The following is a 19,367-nucleotide window of genomic DNA, read 5'->3' on the forward strand; positions in this document are numbered from 1 at the left end:
TTTAAACAATTTTAGAAATAGGCTTTAAAATGTGAAAAAAATCAAAGGGTCTGAATAGTTTCGAATGTACTGTATATCTTGTCCCCACTTACACTTGGCTAGCCATCGTTCACTTTTTTAACTATAGGATATGTAAACGTCAAATCAGCTCACCTTTTAAAAAGCCTTGTAGGCCTACTGTACTGTATATGATTCTAAACCAAAACTCTAACCCCAAATACTAACCCCCTGTACCAAACCTGTACAGTCTGTCCTACTGATGTTATATCTTATGCTTTATACTGTATATAATATAGCATAATATAACATGGTATATCATAGCATTTGAATACTGTTACAAATGACTATCCCCCAGTTCCTTATTCAGTTCTGTTGGGATGTGTGAAATCTCTGTCAGGATTACAAGTGAATCCTCCTCCTGGCAGGATTCCGTGTCCCGACCGAGATTCCCTGCCAGGAGCATAATTCCTGACTGGGATCACATGTGGATTTTAGGGGGGAGCTGACAGTCTTATCCACATGGAGACGTGTGGCCGCATGCTAATCACCTCCTTCCACTAGAGTGGCTGTGTCAGTGTGTGGGAATACCAATGTGGATTTGGTTGCATATACTGTACTGTACAGTGTAACTCTGCACACAGCATTGTTAATGCTAAATTATAATTATTTAGCCTCTATGGCCTATTTATTGCCGTACCTCCCTACTCTTCTACATTTGCACACACTGTACATAGATTTTTCTATTGTGTTATTGACTGTACGTTTGTTTATGTGTAACTCTGTGTTGTTGTTTTTGTCGCACTGATTTGCTTTATCTTGGCCAGGTCGCAGTTGTAAATGAGAACTTGTTCTTAACTGGCCTACCTGGTTAAATAAAGGTGAAATTAAACATTTTAAATACTGTCAAGGAGAGGGTGTGGATATTTTCCTGCCACGACAAATTACTTGCTTTTAGTAATCTCAATACTGTAAACAAACTGTTGTTGGTTCAAAAGGCACAGGGCAAGTTGATAATAGTGTATGTTTGTGTGGTGCTCGGTACTCACTGAGCAGCGACTCGATGACCACACGGTACAGAGTGGCGTGGCGGTGGGCACCCCACTGGGCACACACGCTGGTCATCCTCACCTGGTAGGTGTTCAGATTGGTCACTCCAAGGTACACTGTGACAGAGAGAGACAGGCACATTATTACTGTAATAGATCCACCACATCCCACTTGAAACCATATCACTCCTCTGAAGGAGAAACATAGTGTGAGCATGGATGCCAGATCTGCCTCTGCTTGAGCCAACTCCTTTGTTGTTGTCCTGCATGTGGCAGATCCACCATATCATACTGGAACCCATTTCACAACGGGCCTAAGACTGAAAAGCATGTCTATGGATCAGTATCCAGTAGACTGTAATGCTGTACTGGAACATATTGGGTTGTATTTACATTTGAGTCATTTAGCAGACACTCTTATCCAGAGCGACTTACAGTTGTGAATGCATACATTTCACTTCATGCGTTGTTTTTTTTGTACTGGCCCCCCGTGGGAATCGAACCCACAACCCTGGCGTTGCACACACCATGCTGGCGTTGCACACACCATGCTGGCGCTGCAAACACCATGCTCTACCAACTGAGCCACAGGGAAGACTTGTAATCTTGTCATCATGACTTGACTTTAACCAGAGCAGTGACGGTAAAAACACCAGTGATAAAATGATACAGCACAAGCCCTGCATATCCTTAACAATTCTGAGCAGACATTTACCGTCAGGCGCTACATCTATCGCCACACAGCATATGTCTCCATTTGGGTAGGACTCTAAACATATGGAGTCTTGGCTTCCGTAACCCACGCATGTATTTTTCATTGCGTAAAAGTTATTTTGGGAGTTGAAATATGGTGCCGGTATCTTACTCCTAACGATCAACAGTACAAACCATTTATGCAAATATATGCATACATTTATTAATCTCATTATTGCGTGCTGCTATGGGTTTGAATATTTCAGTGGGACATACAGTACAGTTTCATTCCAAAACGCTACATATCCATTTTCAGAAATGTTAGTAAATTAGGTTATATTGTTTAAAGAAAATATGAAAAAGATTGGTATGTTTTTTCACTATCTAATCATGGCATGGAGTTGTTCAATGACAGACATGTATTCGTTTAAAATCTATCACTTGATGGTTTCATTTCAGAGAGACAAATAATAGTTTTTTTGCAAAATGCTATATATCCGCCTCACTCAGAGAAGTATGTAGTACAGCTATGTTTTACAGAGTCAAATGTAACAAATAACTACATTTTTAACAAAGAAATTTACAAATTATAAATTTGTGACATCAATATTTAAAATTTAAACTAATAATATAACTCAATACAGTAATATGAGATTTGTATATATAACATTTGCATTTCACATTGTTGTCATTTAACAGACGCTCTTATCGAGATCGACTTACAGTAAGTAAATGTATCTTACAAGCTAAGTGAGACAACCACGTATCACAGTCAAATATACAGGATACGAACATTCCATCCAGCTAAACAATGGATATATAGCATTTTGCCAAAAAAATAAACATTTTACTACACATCTAAAATATATGCATAAAAAATCTGAGAACAGTAATATTTTATACACATGAAAGTACCCATAAGCAATAATTTCAGAGGAAAAAACACAAATGTGAAAAATTGGTGGATATAGTGTTTTGGGGAGTTTGGAGTAAATTATGTCCATGTTTTGTACTGAGAGTCACAAAAACAAATTTACCCACAACTGTTTGGTAAATTATCTCATCTGCACATCTTGGAACATGCAAATTTCACAATGCATATGAATAAATTCATAATATTTAAGGTAGACTGTGTTACATACTACATAAAATATAGCCATTCATAAACTTTCACAACACAACTATATTTAAAAATAACAGTAAGACAAGGAGATCTTAAACATGACATTGAGCCATCCCCATTTTCTCTTATTATAGTGCCCTGTTCATTAACATGCTCACTGTATGTCAGTCAGGAATCAAACTCCACCCAAGAGACACCCCTATCCTGATGGCTATATTGCTATCTATGCCCTTCAAAATCACACGCTACCCAAGCGTGCTTTGCTTAATTATTATGCACAAGGTGATATCATAGTTTTAACGCAAACGAATGCGAGTCTCTAGTCTCCACTCCTCCCTACAATCTGATTATCTGGGAGCTGCCAGCTCTAATAAGACAATGATTTCTGTTACAGTGCTGAGTCGCTGACACTGGTACTACATTAGGCACGCCTGCCGGGCCACTTGATATCATTGTGGCGTCTTCAGTCTCTGAATGGAGTGAAGCAGTGCTACTCAATAATTCACACTGACTCAGACAGTTCCAGTCAACCTACAGGGGCGGCAGGTGGCCTAGAGGTTAGGAGTTTTGGCCCAGTAACTGAAAGGTCGCTGGTTCGAATCCCTGAGCTAAATAGGTGAAAAATGTGTTGATGTGCCCTTAAGCAAGGCACTGAACCCTAATCACTCTGGGTAAATGTAGAGAGAGGTCTAACTCAACCTTACATTGGCATGGAAAGAAGATGATGACTAACGAATGTGGTATAATATCTAAAAATGCCTATATTTTATGTCAATTGTCTTGTTTCTGATGAGCGTCAATGTGACCAAAGATCTTGTAGTAAGTATTAAACTGTTTAGAATAAAGGTTTGTTATGTTCTGTAGGCACGAAGAGGATAAGTAAGTAATTATGCAGTTACAGTATACACAGTGTCCATTCTGGAGTCCCGTTCTACCTGGAGGCGCTGAGTTAAATAAGTTGAATAATCGATTCATTAACTGTTTATTATGCAAAGTATCCATTCTCAAGTCCCATTCTACCTGGGGCTAGTCTACTCACATGTCCTGGCCTTGCCGGTGAGGGTCTCGCTGGAGCCGGTAGCATAGGAGGCAATGACCCTGACGCCGTACTCAGTACCGCTCATCAGGTTCAGGATCAGCATGGTGTTCACGTCCTCACCCACAAAGGTCTCCAATGCAGGTCCCGGAGCTGTGGAGAAGAGAGGTGTGTGTGTGTGTGTGTGTGTGTGTGGTGTGTGTGTGTGTGTGTGTGTGTGTGTGAGAGAGAGAGAGAGAGAGAGAGACAGCTCACATTCACCACCACACATACTACAGCACACTGCTTGCAGAACTCGTAGGCTTCTCTCGTCTAAGGAGCATTTAAGACATTATTGATTTTTTTTCAGCTGTCCGTGATTGCTTGAATTTCATGAATACTACATCGTATTGAAGGGTGAAGTGGAGTTGAGTGTAGTGGCTTGTCAGTCAGAAAATAGCTTTAGACATAATTGTGTGGAAAGTTTTAAACATGTTTTGTGTCAATACGGTTTGCCCTCCTATCAATAGCATGATAGGTATTTCTCTGTTAATAAGAATTTTGTGCTTAGAAGGTGATGAATTGGACAGATCACATGTGAATAGGATCACAAGCGTAGGTGGCCTAGAAGATCATCCTTTGTAGTTAACACAATATATTGAATGAGGATTCATGCACTTTTCCACTGTGTGTGTGCAGTAGCAGTTGCAGTAGTATTAGTAATAGTAGTAGTAGTGATAGTAGTAGTAATAATAGTAGTACTAGTAGTAGTACTAGTAGTAATAGTAGTAGTAGTAGGAGTACTGATAGTAGTAGTAATATTAGTAATAGTAGTAGTAGTAGTAGTAGGAGTACTGATAGTAGTAGTAGTAATAGTAGTACTAGTAGTGATAGTAGCAGTAATAAAAGTAGTAGTAATACACTAATCATCGTAGTAGTAATATTAATAGTAGTAGTAATAGTAGTAATAGTAGTAGTAGTAGTAGTAGGAGTACCGATAGTAGCAGTAATAGTAGTACTAGTAGTAGCAGTGATAGTAGTAGTGATAGTAGTAGTAGTAATATACTAATAGTAGCAGTAGTAATAGTAGTACATTTACATTTTAGTCATTTAGCAGACGCTCTTATCCAGAGCGACTTACAGTAGTGAATGTATACATTTCATTTCATGCATTTAAAAAAAATAAAAATTGTACTGGCCCCCCGTGGGAATCATACCCACAACCCTGGCGTTGTACACACCATGCTGGCGTTGCAAACACCATGCTCTACCAACTAAGCCACAGGGAAGCTAGTAGTAGGAGTAGTAGTAGGAGTACTGATAGTAGTAGTAGTACTAGTATTGGTAGTGATAGTAGTAATAATAGTAGTAGAAGTAGTAGTAATATACTAATGGTAGTAGTAGTAATAATATTAGTAATAATAGCAATACTGTAGCAGTAGTAGTAATGTATTTGAATGTGCGTGTACATACCAGAGATGGGTTTGTAGACGACCCTATAGCCCATAGTGGGGGATGGGGGCGTGTCCCAGGTGATACGGAAGCGGTTGTACCATTCTTCCGACACTCTCAGGTTCCTAGGAGCAGACAGTGGCACTGCAGGATGAATGAAAGAGAGAGTGAAAGAAGAGATGGATAGATGGGAAATAAGTATGGAGACATGAGACAGATAGATATAGAGAGTTAAAGGGAAAAAGAACGAAAGAGACAGACAGACAGAAAGTTAGAGGGAGAGAGAGATAGAGGTATAGAGTGAGTGAGCGATGGACAGAGAGAGAGAGAGAACAGAACTCAATCAGTAATAAGGTACATTTTCATCAAGTACAGTTATGAATTGTAGATGAGAAACTCTGCGTACATATGAGTCACTCAGTGTCCTGTCCTAAAAAGACACACTGGGGAGTTCTTAAATTAAACACGATACATGTCTGATGGGCTTTAAGACGACTAACTTTGAGTCAGACTCACAGCGTTGGACTGAATTACAACTCTATTCAGTAGTTAGCATGACTTCTCCAGACCTGTACTTCTCCAGACCTTCTCCAGTAACTACTCATGTAAGCTTTTGAGGAAGATAAAGAATGAAAATGTGAATTCCATTCAAAAATGTTTGTTAATGATGTGGGTGCTTTCAGCTTCTGACAACCACCGGGGGCGGGCTGCTGGCCATGTTGACTCCAATGCTTCCCACAGTTGTGTCAAGTTGGCTGGATGTCCTTTGGGTGGTGGACCATTCTTGATACACACGGGAGACTGTTAAGCATTAAGAACCTTAGCAGCATTTAAGTTCTTGACACACTCAAACCGGTGCGCCTGGCACCTACTACCATACCCCGTTCAAAGACACATTTTTTGTCTTGCACATTCACCCTATGAATGGCACACATACACAACCCATGTCTCAGTTGTCTAAAGGCTTAAAAATCATTCTTTAACTTGTCTCTACATTGATTGAAGTGGATTTAACAGGTGACATCAATAAGGGGTCATAGCTTTCACCTGGATTAATTTGGTCAGTCCGTGTCATGGAAAGAGCAGGTGTTCTTAATGTTTTGTATACTCAGTGTGCAAAGAGCATGCAAAGCTGTCATCAAAGCAAAGGGTGGCTATTTTGAAGAATCTCAAATCTTTTGATTTGTATAACACTTATTTGGTTACTACATGATTCCATATGTGTTATTTAATAGTTTTGATGTCTTCACTATTATTCTACAATGTAGAAAATAGTAAAAATAAAGAAAAACCCTGGAATGAGTAGGTGTGTCCAAACTTTTGACTGGTACTGTATATCTTAGAGTCCGTGTCACCATGGCGAGAAGGTCATGCGGGCAGACTTACAGGTGCGTCCCATGCGGCTGACACCGGGGCCGTCTCCGTCGGCGTAGACCGGGGTGACCGTCACCTTGTACTCCATGTCAGACAGCAGTGGCTGCAGCAGGAGGCTGTTCTGACCACCTGGGACCATTTTCTAGAACACACACACACAGTTGCCAATCACAATATGAGGACGACAAGGTTCTGGTATTGTCTGGAGTGGAGGTCGGTGAAGAGACATGCTGGGTCGATGTGACTGGTGATTAAATGTACTGGGGTTGTATCAGAAGAACAGATACAGCTAGTAGGTAGCCTTGCACCAGACCTGTATGTGCGTCATTGCTTGGTCATTGTCATGCCAAGCAATGACCATAGGAGTTGGCAAGACAGACAAAAATATCTGGTATCAGGCTAGCTAATAGGAGCTCTATGATATTTGTTTTTATTGATAACAGAGAGATTGATCTGACTTCCGTTTTCACAGCTTTTACATTACATCATTTAGCAGACGCTCTTATCCAGAGCAACTAACAGGAGAAATTGGGTTAGTGCCTTGCTCAAATCGGCTCTGAACCAGTGATCTTTTGGTTACTGGCCCAACGCTCTTAACCGCTAGGCTACCTGCCGCCAAGCAAATCTTCATCTCCTTATGTTATGTGCAATAACGTGTGATAGTGCATGAATGAACATGCTGTACTGAAGAAAACCATTCAGCAAATGACTGAGTAAACTGAATGATTACAAGACACAGATGAAGGAAGTTATTACTGTATTCAGGAGAATCTCTAGTCTAGGGCATGAAGGGGAATGAATGACAGTGAATGACAAAGAAGAATACGTCCCAAAAATAGCTAAGAACATGTCAGGTCTGCACTTGAGCAGAAAACTAGATCTGAATCATACTGGCTCTGGTTGCGTGTGAATCTCTGTATGTACTGTGGCAGACGGCAGGGAGAGCTGAGGGGAGTGGTAATTGAGGAGAGATATCTTGCAGGTAGCTGGCTCCACCCCCAAGCCTTATATGGACTTCCTGCCCCAACGAGGAAAGGCTGTCGGTCGTTAAGCCAGGGAGTGCTTGGGGATAAAGGAGGAAGCAGCCTGCACAAAGGGGCAGAGGAGGTGAGAGAAACGAGAGGTATGAAGAGTGGGAGAAACGAGAGTAAAAGCTGTGTGATTGCCCGTTGTGACCTGGACTGTCGGATTACAAAAGTAAACATTTAAAAGTATGTTTTTTTTGTACTTTGCCCCCAATTTATGAACAAATGTAATTAATAATAGTCTATACCCCCATTTCAAATTCAATGTCTATCTAAACAATGATACCAGTACATTTAATTGGAAAAATAGTCAAACAAGGTACTTTTAAACTTTCAGGAGTTAGGCTATAGACGTTAATTGACTTATGTACCGCACAACGCATAACTCGACATGTGAACACTGTGAATTCGTAATGTAGGCTGCCTAATTTCAGAATCACCTAGAATGTCTGTCATTTCTGGACTGCAGCCACTCGTCCTCTTCCCTCTCTCTTCGTCTCTGTTTCTCTCTCATCCAGTCTCCATTCCTCCTCTCATTCCTGTTTGCATTCCGAGCGTGTGCGGTCTAGCCTCGCCTACATCCCAAAAAGTTCCAAAGCCGTGACAAGCGGCGTGTTTGACAAATCAATTTCAGGCCAACTTGATGAAAATAGCAGCTATCTTTTTCGAAGGGGAGGACCGCAGGACGGAGTGTGACCCAAGTAGCCAAGTCCCAGTGCCACCGTCGTTGCCTAAAAAAAATTATAACTTGGTCGCTCCCTCAAACTATTTATAATTTGTCCAGTTCAAACTAGTTGGGAATGAAGTATCTGTGAAGAATGCAAACTCTCAATCCCCTTGACTTTACTACAAAGTAGGGCTGTGGGTTCCACTCTACTGCTCTTATTGCTTGGCTGGCCTTCAATAACCTGTGTTTGGATGGGAGCTGTTCAGGCTGTGGTGCTGAAAGTTGCCAGTGAATTCAGAAATCAAATGCGAGGTTTCAGTGGCTTTTCCCAGTTTTCCTGTACTATAGCAGTGGACTAGGAATGAATTGGTGTTTTGTCATTGAAAGTCATGATTGCATTGTATAGTTATCTTTCAATGAGGCTGTAACATTGGTTTAGGATGCCGCATTACAAAACCAGCAAGGTTCATACAAGAGATAAGTACTACTTATCGACTACATTCCCACCACCAGTTTTCAAATACAAAGCGGACTATAACATTCTGATATCAATAGATAAGGAATCTGATTAAACACTATATCACTATGCATCTGGCACAAACGCTTAAAGACTACCATACAACCCCAATTTCTCCCATACATACATATCTAATCATTGGATGGTCACCAAGAGCAGTGCGTTCTCAAGAGACACTGGCTGAATGACTGGCGTCAATACAACGCTAATCCATTCAGACAATGTAAGCTTATCGCTAATGGGAGAGCAAGGGGCTGGTTTTATTGTAGTGGCCGTATAAGAGGGTCATACTAGGAAGCATGGGGGGGTCATACTCTGTTTATCTTAAATATGAATTAGAGCTAGGCTGTGGAGATATTGGGAATCATACTAATGGAGAAGAAAGGAATTCTTCTTGTTTGCGTCTTACCGTCTCCTCGGCACGATCTCCCCTGGCGGTGACATAGGCGACGCGGTACTGACGCACGTTGCGGTCCTGCAGCTCCCAGGACACCTCCATGCTGAAGGTGGTGTGATCGCTGAGCAGGAGGTTCCTCACACCCAGACGCACAACTGGGTGAAAGAGGGAGGGAGATAGGTGGAGGGAGGGAGGGAGGGAGAGAGGGTACAGGAGGTTGGAGGAAGGTAGAAAAAGAGGGTAGTGAGGGAGAGGTGGAGGGAGGGGGAGGTTGAAAAAGGATGAGTTGAGAAAGGGAGGTGGAAAATGGGGCGAGGAGAGAGACACCAGGTGGCTTTACTATGCAGACGGTGTGGGTGGATGCATACATTTGAATAAACACAATATCATTAGACTAATGATGCAACAGTGCAGAAAGAGACGGCAAACAAAACACAGAGATCCTGGTGAGATCATAGCAACATATTATTGATGAGGTGAGTTGCAATTTTAAACCAAGTGAAAAGCACTATTTAAATGCAATCCCTTATCATTACCATCACTATTATAATCAACAGGACTAGTTGGGGGAAAATACTATTAAAAGCTCCCACAAAAATCTCTTTATAAAAATCTTTACAGTACAAGACCGACCTGCTGTGGTGGTAGCTTTTGTGGAAGTTGTGGTAGTAGTAGCTTTTGTGGTAGTCGTTGTTCTTGCCACTGAAAAACAGACAAAATGGTCAGATCAATTAAGTAAATGTGTATATTGAGCCTTCAAAAGAAGAATAAGAGGGGAGTCTATAGTTTAGACTGTTTAATAACAATGTTTCAGCACCAAGGTCTTTCTCAAGACCAGTCTCACATACAAGACATGGGTATGTATCTATAAGCTGTGTGTGGTGGACATGCACGATTCTAACAAATGCATTGAAATTCACAAAGTGCTTAATCGTAACCCGCCTCAAAGCCCCCAAAGAGCAAGCAGTAGCACAGTGGCAACACTAAATCAATACAATAATCAATACAATCCCCAATGTTCAATTAACCCTGATTGGAGTGGAGTTTTCTTTAATTACCTGTTGACTCTGTGAGGGTCACGGCGTTGCTTTCTTCCTCGTTTCTGAAGACAGCAATCAGAGAGACCTCGTACTCAGTGATGGGCCTCAGTCCAGTCAGCAGGTGGCTATTCATTTTACCATTCACTAGCATCTTCACCATAGAGGGAGGGAGGGAGGGGAATGTAGAGAGAAGTTGAGTCAACGTTAGATATTTATGCTGCTACCAAATGCACTTACGGACCGGAATTCTACAGTTACCAAAAGGGCTTCAAAATAACACTTCAAAACACATACTGTAGAAGGTAAGTAAGCAATCCATATCTGTATCTAGCATGACTGGCTTTGTGTCAATATTCAATGAGTGCCTGATAGATGGTCAATCTTTAACTGCTCAGGGATGTGATAGAAAGTAGGCCAAGCATTGTGGGAGGTGAGTTGTACAACTTCCAATACAGCAAGCATAACCTGAGAGAAATCACGTAGCTGAAAACCTTCTAGCAGAGACAATTCAATTGCAGTCATAGATTCTTTAGCTGATGTGAGACACCAAAATGAAACATAATTGCAGTAACAGACAGAAAGAGAACTGTGCATCCATTCAACCAGCCAGCCAGTCAGTCAGTCAGCCAGCCAGTCAGTCAGTCAGCCAGCTAGATAAGACAGCCAGACACAGACCTTTTTAGTGTCTCCTCCTCTGATGGGGGTCCATGTGAGTCTGTAAAGGACCACGTCTTGGGCTGAGTGTTCCCAGGTGACCTTGAAGCTCTCTGTGGAGACTTCACTGCTCCTCAGGTTCAGAGGCTCCGGGACCCTTTCTGGTTTAGACACAACGGGTAAAGAAGCCTCAAAATAATGGAAGGAGTTCCACATCATTTTGGCATCCCACATATGAGTGATCATATTCACAGTCAGCACTCTCTATTAGATAGACTTTATCACATGTAAGAAAGTGTTCATGACTTACATCAGTGTTTCCTCTTCAAATGCAGCTAAATAATTTGGTAGCACTTTCCAGAGAAATAGAATGCCCATCCACCAAGGGACGTTGAATTGAATGGGAACGTCCGTTTTAGTAATTATATTTCTATGGCACCTTCTACAAGCCACAGCATTTATGGCCTTTTTTGTATCATAAAGGCTGTTGTTGAAAGCCAAGAGCTGCCAATAGCATTGCTTATACAGGTAGAGGCAGTCTTACTAGTGGTGAAGCTGTCAGTCAAGGGCTCTGCCTGGCCCTCGTCATAGATAGCAAAGATGGCCACCGTGTACTCGGTCAATGACGTCAGGTTCCTTAGCAACAGGGTGCTGATGCGGCCAACGTCCATCTACGGCCACCGAAGAGAGAGGTCAGGGTTAACGGTCAGTGTGAGTCCCTCTATGTGACAATAAAACATATATACTGTATATAAATATATTTATTTATTTTATTTATCTCATCTCATAAAGGTGGTATCCTTCCAGGGATGCCTACTTTTAAATACATCAGGCAGAACCATATATCAGATTATATATCACATTCTATAAGGTTTATATGCTAGCAAGATGCTAACTGTCTTTGGAAAGTTATTTCTTTAGGGGGAAAGTCTGCGACATTAACATTAACACAATCTATTCATGGGCTTAAAGTCCAGCTACATTGTTGGCAAAGTGCCGTGAGCACTCACCTCATTGGTCTGCACTCCATTGGTCTTGACATACATGATGCGGTAACCGTTGGCCTTCTTGGACGTCGCCTCCCAGGTGAGTCTGGCCGAGCTGTGGTCGACGTTGGAGAAGCGCAGGTTCCGCGCCGGGGTCAGGGGTACTGGGAGAAGAGGGGGGCAGAGAACAGGAACACGGCTCACAGGTCAACCCTAATACGGTTCCAATTAAACGCAAGAACCTGAGTCACCCTCCCGCCGGTGCATGACGTGACTCTTTTTGTTTGAGAGTTCCTCTCTGAGGAACAAAAGGGCAGAAGAATGGCCTTTTGCGCACAAAACACATTATCTGGCAAAGTTAAAATTTAACAAGGAGCTTTACTTTAGGTAGGGCTAGAAGTCCTGCTTAGAATTACTCCCTGGATTTTCTTGCTGCGCTTCATTCACCTCAATTTAAATCAGGGTCAGCATTTAGTTTTAGACGCAGGGAGCATGAAAAGGATGCAGTGAAGGTGAACTGGGTTCATGAGGGAATTGGAAATGAAGTTGGAGAGAAAGGTTTTAAAGTTTGGCAAGGATCTACACTACCATTCAAAAGTTTGGGGACACTTACAAATATCCTTGTTTTTGAAAGAAAAGCAAAAAAAAATAGTCCATGAAAATAACATCCTAGAAGGCCAGCATCCCGGAGTCACCTCTTCACTGTTGACGTTGAGACTTGTGTTTTGCGGGTACTATTTAATGATGCTGCCAGTTGAGGACAAGTGAGACGTCTGTTTCTCAAACTAGACACTCTAATGTACTTGTCCTCTTGCTAAGTTGTGCCCCGGGGCCTCCCACTCCTCTTTCTATTCTGGTTAGAGACAGTTTGCGCTGTTCTGTGAAGGGAGTAGTACACATCGTTGTACGAGATCTTCAGATTCTTGGCAATTTCTCACATGGAATAGCCTTCATTTCTCAGAACAAGAATAGACTGACGAGTTTCAGAAGAAAGTTCTTTGTTTCTGGCCATTTTGAGCCTGTAATTGAACCCACAAATGCTGATGCTCCAGATACTCAACTAGTTTAAAGAAGGCCAGTTTTATTGCTTCTTTAATCAGAACAACAGTTTTCAGCTGTGCTAACATAATTGCAAAAGGGTTTTCTAATGATCAATTAGCCTTTTAAAATGATAATCTTGGATTAGCTAACACAACGTGCCATTGGAACACAGGAGTGATGGTTGCTGATAATGGGCCTCTGTACGCCTATGTAGATATTCCATAAAGAATCTGCCGTTTCCAGCTACAATAGTCATTTACAACATTAACAATGTCTACACTGTATTTCTGATCAATTTGATGTTATTTTAATGGACAAAAAATGTGCTTTTCTTTCAAAAAACAGGAGATTTCTAAGTGACCCCAAACTTTTGAACGGTAGTGTATTCCAACGCAGTTTGCATACAGGAAGAGCAGATCAGTGGAGGATGCAGTCCTGACGTTGTTGCACAGTGCCATGACACACCTGGTGAGGGCTCACTCTTATGTGTGCATCCTTTTCCTAGACTTCTACTCTGCTTTTAACTGCATGCAGCCTCACCTTCTCTCCTACCTATAGATTGAACCCAGCATTACCTTGTGGGTGCTGGACTTCCTGCTGAACAGGGGGCAGTATGCCAAGTTCAACAACACAACATCCCTTCCTCTGTGTTCATCTACCAGTTCCAACCAAAGGAACTAGCATCTCCCCAGTCTTATTCTCCATATACACCAATGACCTGAGTGTCTCCGACGGAGACTGCTTGGCAGTGAAATATGTAGGCGACAGCGCCCTTGTCGACCGCTCAGATGACTGCATTTCCCAACAGAAGTAAACAGGGTTCATGACTGGTGCAATAACAACTACCTCACAATCAACATCAACAAAACAAAATAAGTGCTCATTGATTCCAGGAGGAAGGCAGACCCAGTGAGCCACCTAGTCCTGGGTGGTAAACAGGTAGAGAGAGTGGGGAGTTTACCTGGCCACTGGCACAGACGTCAGTTCAGCTTCAAGTTTTGATGTACATTTGGTTGAATTGTGAGAATTCAACGTCAAATCGATAACAAGTTTCACCATGTCATTGGATTTAGGTTAAAAGTAGTGTGAAAATATGGGTGCACAATTTCTACTTAAAATATCAAAGGGACGCAATAGGCACTCATTTCGTGGAACGACACGTACAGTTGAAGTCAGAATTTTACATACACCTTAGCCAAATACATTTAAACTCAGTTTTTCACAATTCCTGACATTTAATCCGAGTAAAAATTCCCTGTCTTAGGTCAGTTAGGATCACCACTTTATTTTAGGAATGTGAAATGTCAGAATAATAGTACAGAGAATGATTTATTTCAGCTTTTATTTCTTTCATCACATTCCCAGTGGGTCAGAAGTTGACATACACTCAATTAGTATTTGGTAGCATTGCCTTTAAATTGTTTAACTTGGCTCAAACGTTTTGGGTAGCCTTCCACAAGCTTCCCACAATAATTGGGTGAATTTTGAGCCATTCCTCCTGACAGAGCTGGTGTAACTGAGTCACCTTTGATAGGCCTTCTTCGCTCGCACACACTTTTCAGTTTTGCCCACAAATGTTCTATGGGATTGAGGTCAGGGCTTTGTGATGGCCACTCTAATACCTTGACTTTGTTGTCCTTAAGCCATTTTGCCACAACTTTGGAAGTATGCTTGGGGTCATTGTCCATTTGGAAGACCCATTTGCGACCAAGCTTTAACTTCCTGACTGATGTCTTGAGATGTTGCTTCAATATAACCACATAATTTTCCTGCCTCATGATGCCATCTATTTTGTGAAGTGCACCAGTCCCTCCTGCAGCAAAGAACCCCCACAACATGATGCTGCCACCCCCGTGCTTCACGGTTGGGATAGTGTTCTTCGGCTTGCAAGCCTCCCCTGTCACAGGAATGATGCTGGAGAGACGAAGCAAGTACGGGGAGTAAAACATTTAATATAGAAGGGACATGGAATGAGACAGTAACAGTGTCACCAAACAGATAACACAGACAAAAAAACAATCAATGCAGCAGCGGGGAACAGACCAAGGCAACTGACAAATATAGAGGAGGAAATAAACAGATGATGGGTGAGTCCAATATCGCTGATGCGCGTGACGAGGGAAGGCAGGTGTGCATAGTAGATGATATGAGTGAGTGATGCAGGGCAGCCTGGCGCCCTCAAGCGCCAGGGGGGAGGTAAGAGCGGGAGCAGCCGTGACATCCCCCTTTTTCCTCCAAACATAACGATGGTCATTATGGGCAAACAGTTCTATTTTTGTTTCATCAGACCAGAGGACATTTCTCCAAAAAGTACGATCTTTGTCCCCATGTGCAGTTGCAAACCGTAGTCTGGCTTTTTTATGGCGGTTTTGGAGCAGTGACTTCTTCCTTGCTGAGTGGCCTTTCAGGTTATGTCGATATAGGACTAGTTTTACTGTGGATATAGATACTTTTGTACCTGTTTCCTCCAGCATCTTCACAAGGTCCTGCTGTTGTTCTGGGATTGATTTGCACTTTTCGCACCAAAGTACATTCATCTCTAGGAGACAGAACGCGTCTCCTTCCTGAGCGGTATGACGGCTGCGTGGTCCCATGGTGATTATACTTGCGTACTATTGTTTGTACAGATGAACATGGTACCTTCAGGCGTTTGGAAATTGCTCCCATGGATGAACCAGACTTGTGGAGGTCTACAATTATTTCTCTGAGGTCTTGGCTGATTTCTTTTGATTGTCCCACGATGTCAAGCAAAGAGGCACTGAGTTTGAAGGTAGGCCTTGAAATACATCCACATGTACACCTCCAATTGATTCAAATGATGTCAATTACCCACTGGAATTGTGATACAATGAATTATAAGTGAAATAATCTGTCTGTAAATAATTGTTGGAAAAATGACTTGTGTCATGCACAAATTAGATGTCCTAACCGACTTGCCAAAACTATAGTTTGTTAACAAGAAATTTGTAGAGTGGTTGAAAAACGAGTTTTAATGACTCCAACCTAAGTGTATGTAAACTTCCGACTTCAACTGTATATCTACAGTACATGTCGTGACACCTCCCTTATGAACGTTCAAAGAAAGATAATAACACATGAATTAGTGGTGACTGACAGATTGTCAACTTCAACACTAACATGATGCCCCCAAATAGCTCTGAAATGTCAAATTAGCACAAACACCATTGTTTTGGCAGCCTGTTTGTTCGGTCTTGTTCTAAAGCTTGCCAGGGCTTGATTTCACTCATTCAAGATACAGGCAGAAGTATGCAAATTCACTAGGCCTGATGGCTAACCAAACATCTAAACACCTACAGTAAATATCTCATGCTCAGCCGGTAGATATCCATCTCATGTTCTGATAGAGATTTACATTTATTACGACAGCTTTATCTACTCATGTTGTTACAAGCGCCACACCTGCTTTCTTACGGGTAGCTCAGTGTTTCTGGAATTCTCATATGTGTGTGTGTGCTTGCTTATGCATGTGTGTGTGAATCGTGCGTGCCGTGCATGAGTACGAGTGTATGAGGCGGTTACTCACGCGTGGTCTCCTGACTGGTCATAGGGTCACTGGCCTCCTCTCCGTACATGGCGTATACGGTCACTGTGTACTCTGTGTCTGGGGTCAGGTTCTCCAGTTCCACTTCGTTCACCGTCTCAGCCACTTTCACCTGTACAAACAGTCATCAGAGACCTTAGACGAGGTGACAGACAGGTACACAGAGAGGTTGGCAAAGGAGAAAGATATATACAGGGGGTTGATAGAGACAGAATCAAGCATCAAACAGACGAGGGCAAGGTGGTCAGACAGTCAGATAAAGTGGCAGCGAGCCAGCCAGCCAGACGTTATACATAAGACTGTGAAATAACTGCCTTTCCTGCCTTTTAGAGAATGGAGCATTCTGCCCTAGAATTCCTTTTGTTTTATGCTAATCTAGCTAGAGGCTGCAGCATTTAACTAAACAACCGAGATATGCACTTAAAACCTGTCTGAATCGATCGACAACAGCCAGTGTAACTTTATTTGAAAAAGGATTCAAGTGTTATGCCCCAACAGGCTGAGCAAGTGAAACTGTGAACCTGAACTGATGACTGTCTGGAGAGTGTTATTTTTTAATGAGCACTAACAGGATGGGTGGAATTTGTTGGGTGGAGGAACTTCTCTCTCCCTCTCGATCTCCCCTCCCCCCTTTCCATTGCACTACTTAGAGCAGTGGTCACCAACCGGTCGATCTCCAAGCCATTCCTAGTCGATCACCAAACATTTCTGTAAAAAAACAACAACGATAAAGCCTTGCGTTCCTGTTTTCTTTCTTTGTTTCGTGCTGTTGGTGGTAGGTCCACTTGATTCAGCAGCCCTAGAGAGAGGAAGGTTATGAACCATTTCATGTGTCTGAAGGTAGAATTCCGCCTACCTGGCAGGCCCAGAGACTAAATCAAGTGCACCTATAGGCCTACATCTGGCAAATCAGATAGCTCAGATCACCGTGTCTGCACAGTTTCCTCGCACCATAGACTGTAAAAAGAAGCATCGAACGCACAGCGAAGTTGATCATGTGAGATTTTTAAATCATAACTAGAGACTCAACAAATACAGCAAAGAGCTGCTGTTTTTATGACTAAGTTCATGATTAAGTTGGTATTCAGCTGTCACGACTTCCGCCGAAGTCCATTTGTTTTGTCTTTGTCTTACACACCTGGTTTCAATCCCCCAATTACCGGTTCATTATTTAACCCTCTGTTCCCCCATGTTTGTTTTTGAGTGATTGTTTCTATGTAGGTAGGTCCGTTATTGTGGGCTCTGTTTTTGTATTGCATTTATTATATGTTGAGTAAAATATGTTTATTTACTCTTATCTGCTGTCCTGCGCCAGACTCCTATACACCAGCTACACAAAGACTTCCTGACAGAATCACTGACCCGAAAGAATGGAGTCAGCAGGAGCAGACGACCTCCCTTCAGAGATAGAGGAGCGCGTCCAGCAGCACGCGACCATATTGCAACATCTGGGCACCGCCATGGATCGCGTGCTGCAGAAGATGGATCGTTGGGAGAGACGAGATCGTCCAGCGCCTCCACCAGCCCCACTACAGCAGGTCCCACTGTCCACCCCTCCTTCCCCCAGTTCCAGCGGGATCCGGCCTGCGCTCCCGAGGGAGTATGATGGGACGGCTGCCGGATACAAGGGGTTCCTACTCCAGCTTGAGCTCTACCTGGCGACCGTCCACCCTGCTCCTTCGGGATGTGAGAGCGTGTCTGCCCTCGTCTCCTGCCTCTCAGGCAAAGCCCTGGAGTGGGCCAACGCCGTATGGAGTGAGAGAGACGCGGCGTTGGACCATTACGTATAGTTCACCCGCCGCTTTCGGGCATTGTTCGACCACCTGCCTGAGGGTGGTGAACGTCTGTTCCACCTAAGGCAGGGGACGAGGAGCGCACAGGATTTTGCATTGGACTTCCGGACCCTGGCTGCCAGTGCGGGATGGAACGACAGGGCCCTGATCGATCACTACCGGTGCAGTCTACGTGAGGACGTCCATCGGGAGTTGGACTGCCGAGACACTACCCACACATTGGACCAGCTGGTGGACATGTCCATCCGGCTGGACAACCTGCTGACTGCCCGCGGACGTCCGGATCGGGGCCTGTCAGTTCCATCCCCCAGTACCTCCGCTCCGACGCCCATGGAGCTGGGAGGTGCTGCACTTAGGGCGACCGGAGGAGGGGCCATTCGCTGCACCATCTGTGGCCGCAGAGGGCACACTGCTGGTCGGTGCTGGGGGGGTTCCTCAGGAAGTCGAGGCAGCAGGCAGGGCACTATCGTGTCACCCCAGGTGAGTCGGCACCAGGCTCACCCAGAGCCCCCTGTTGCTCACATGTATGTGTTTATTTCATTTCCTGAGTTTTCCCCGCATTCCCAGCATAAGGCGCTCATAGATTCAGGCGCAGCTGGGAATTTTATTGACCGTTCATTTGCCCTTAGTTTAGGGATCCCCCTTGTTCCTGTGGACATGCCCTTCCCTGTGCACGCCCTAGATAGTCGACCATTAGGGTCAGGGCTAATTAGGGAGGCCACCACTCCACTAGACATGGTTACGCAGGAGGGTCATAAGGAGAGAATCAGTCTCTTCCTTATTGATTCTCCTGCGTTTCCTGTGGTGCTGGGCCTACCCTGGTTGGCCTGTCACAACCCCACTATTTCGTGGCAACAGAGGGCTCTCAAGGGGTGGTCACGAGAGTGCTCAGGGAGGTGTGTGGGGGTTTCCATCGGTGCGACAACAGTGGAAAGTCCAGACCAGGTCTCCACCGTGCGCATCCCACAGAGGACACAGAGGA

The 19,367-nt window shown here is 43.4% G+C and overlaps 1 protein-coding gene across 3 annotated transcripts in view; it reads right to left on the minus strand.

Annotated features, from left to right (window-relative positions):
- The window catches only part of LOC106569929 (collagen alpha-1(XIV) chain), a 91,064-nt gene that overhangs the window by 43,772 nt on the left and 27,925 nt on the right, over window positions 1–19,367 (minus strand). For all 3 annotated transcript variants that reach the window (XM_014141684.3, XM_014141686.3, XM_014141687.3), the window contains 11 exons: window positions 16,575–16,704; window positions 12,014–12,153; window positions 11,548–11,674; window positions 11,025–11,164; window positions 10,368–10,500; window positions 9,943–10,011; window positions 9,322–9,464; window positions 6,716–6,845; window positions 5,351–5,473; window positions 3,902–4,051; window positions 1,047–1,163 (listed from right to left, as the gene is read on the minus strand). In XM_014141684.3, the coding sequence (XP_013997159.2) occupies window positions 1,047–1,163; window positions 3,902–4,051; window positions 5,351–5,473; window positions 6,716–6,845; window positions 9,322–9,464; window positions 9,943–10,011; window positions 10,368–10,500; window positions 11,025–11,164; window positions 11,548–11,674; window positions 12,014–12,153; window positions 16,575–16,704 (1,402 nt within the window). The remainder of the gene's footprint in view (window positions 1–1,046; window positions 1,164–3,901; window positions 4,052–5,350; window positions 5,474–6,715; window positions 6,846–9,321; window positions 9,465–9,942; window positions 10,012–10,367; window positions 10,501–11,024; window positions 11,165–11,547; window positions 11,675–12,013; window positions 12,154–16,574; window positions 16,705–19,367) is intronic.

The sequence above is a fragment of the Salmo salar genome, chromosome 14 (genome assembly GCF_965601325.2).
Source record: "Salmo salar chromosome 14, fSalSal1, whole genome shotgun sequence".
Classification (NCBI taxonomy): domain Eukaryota; kingdom Metazoa; phylum Chordata; class Actinopteri; order Salmoniformes; family Salmonidae; genus Salmo; species Salmo salar.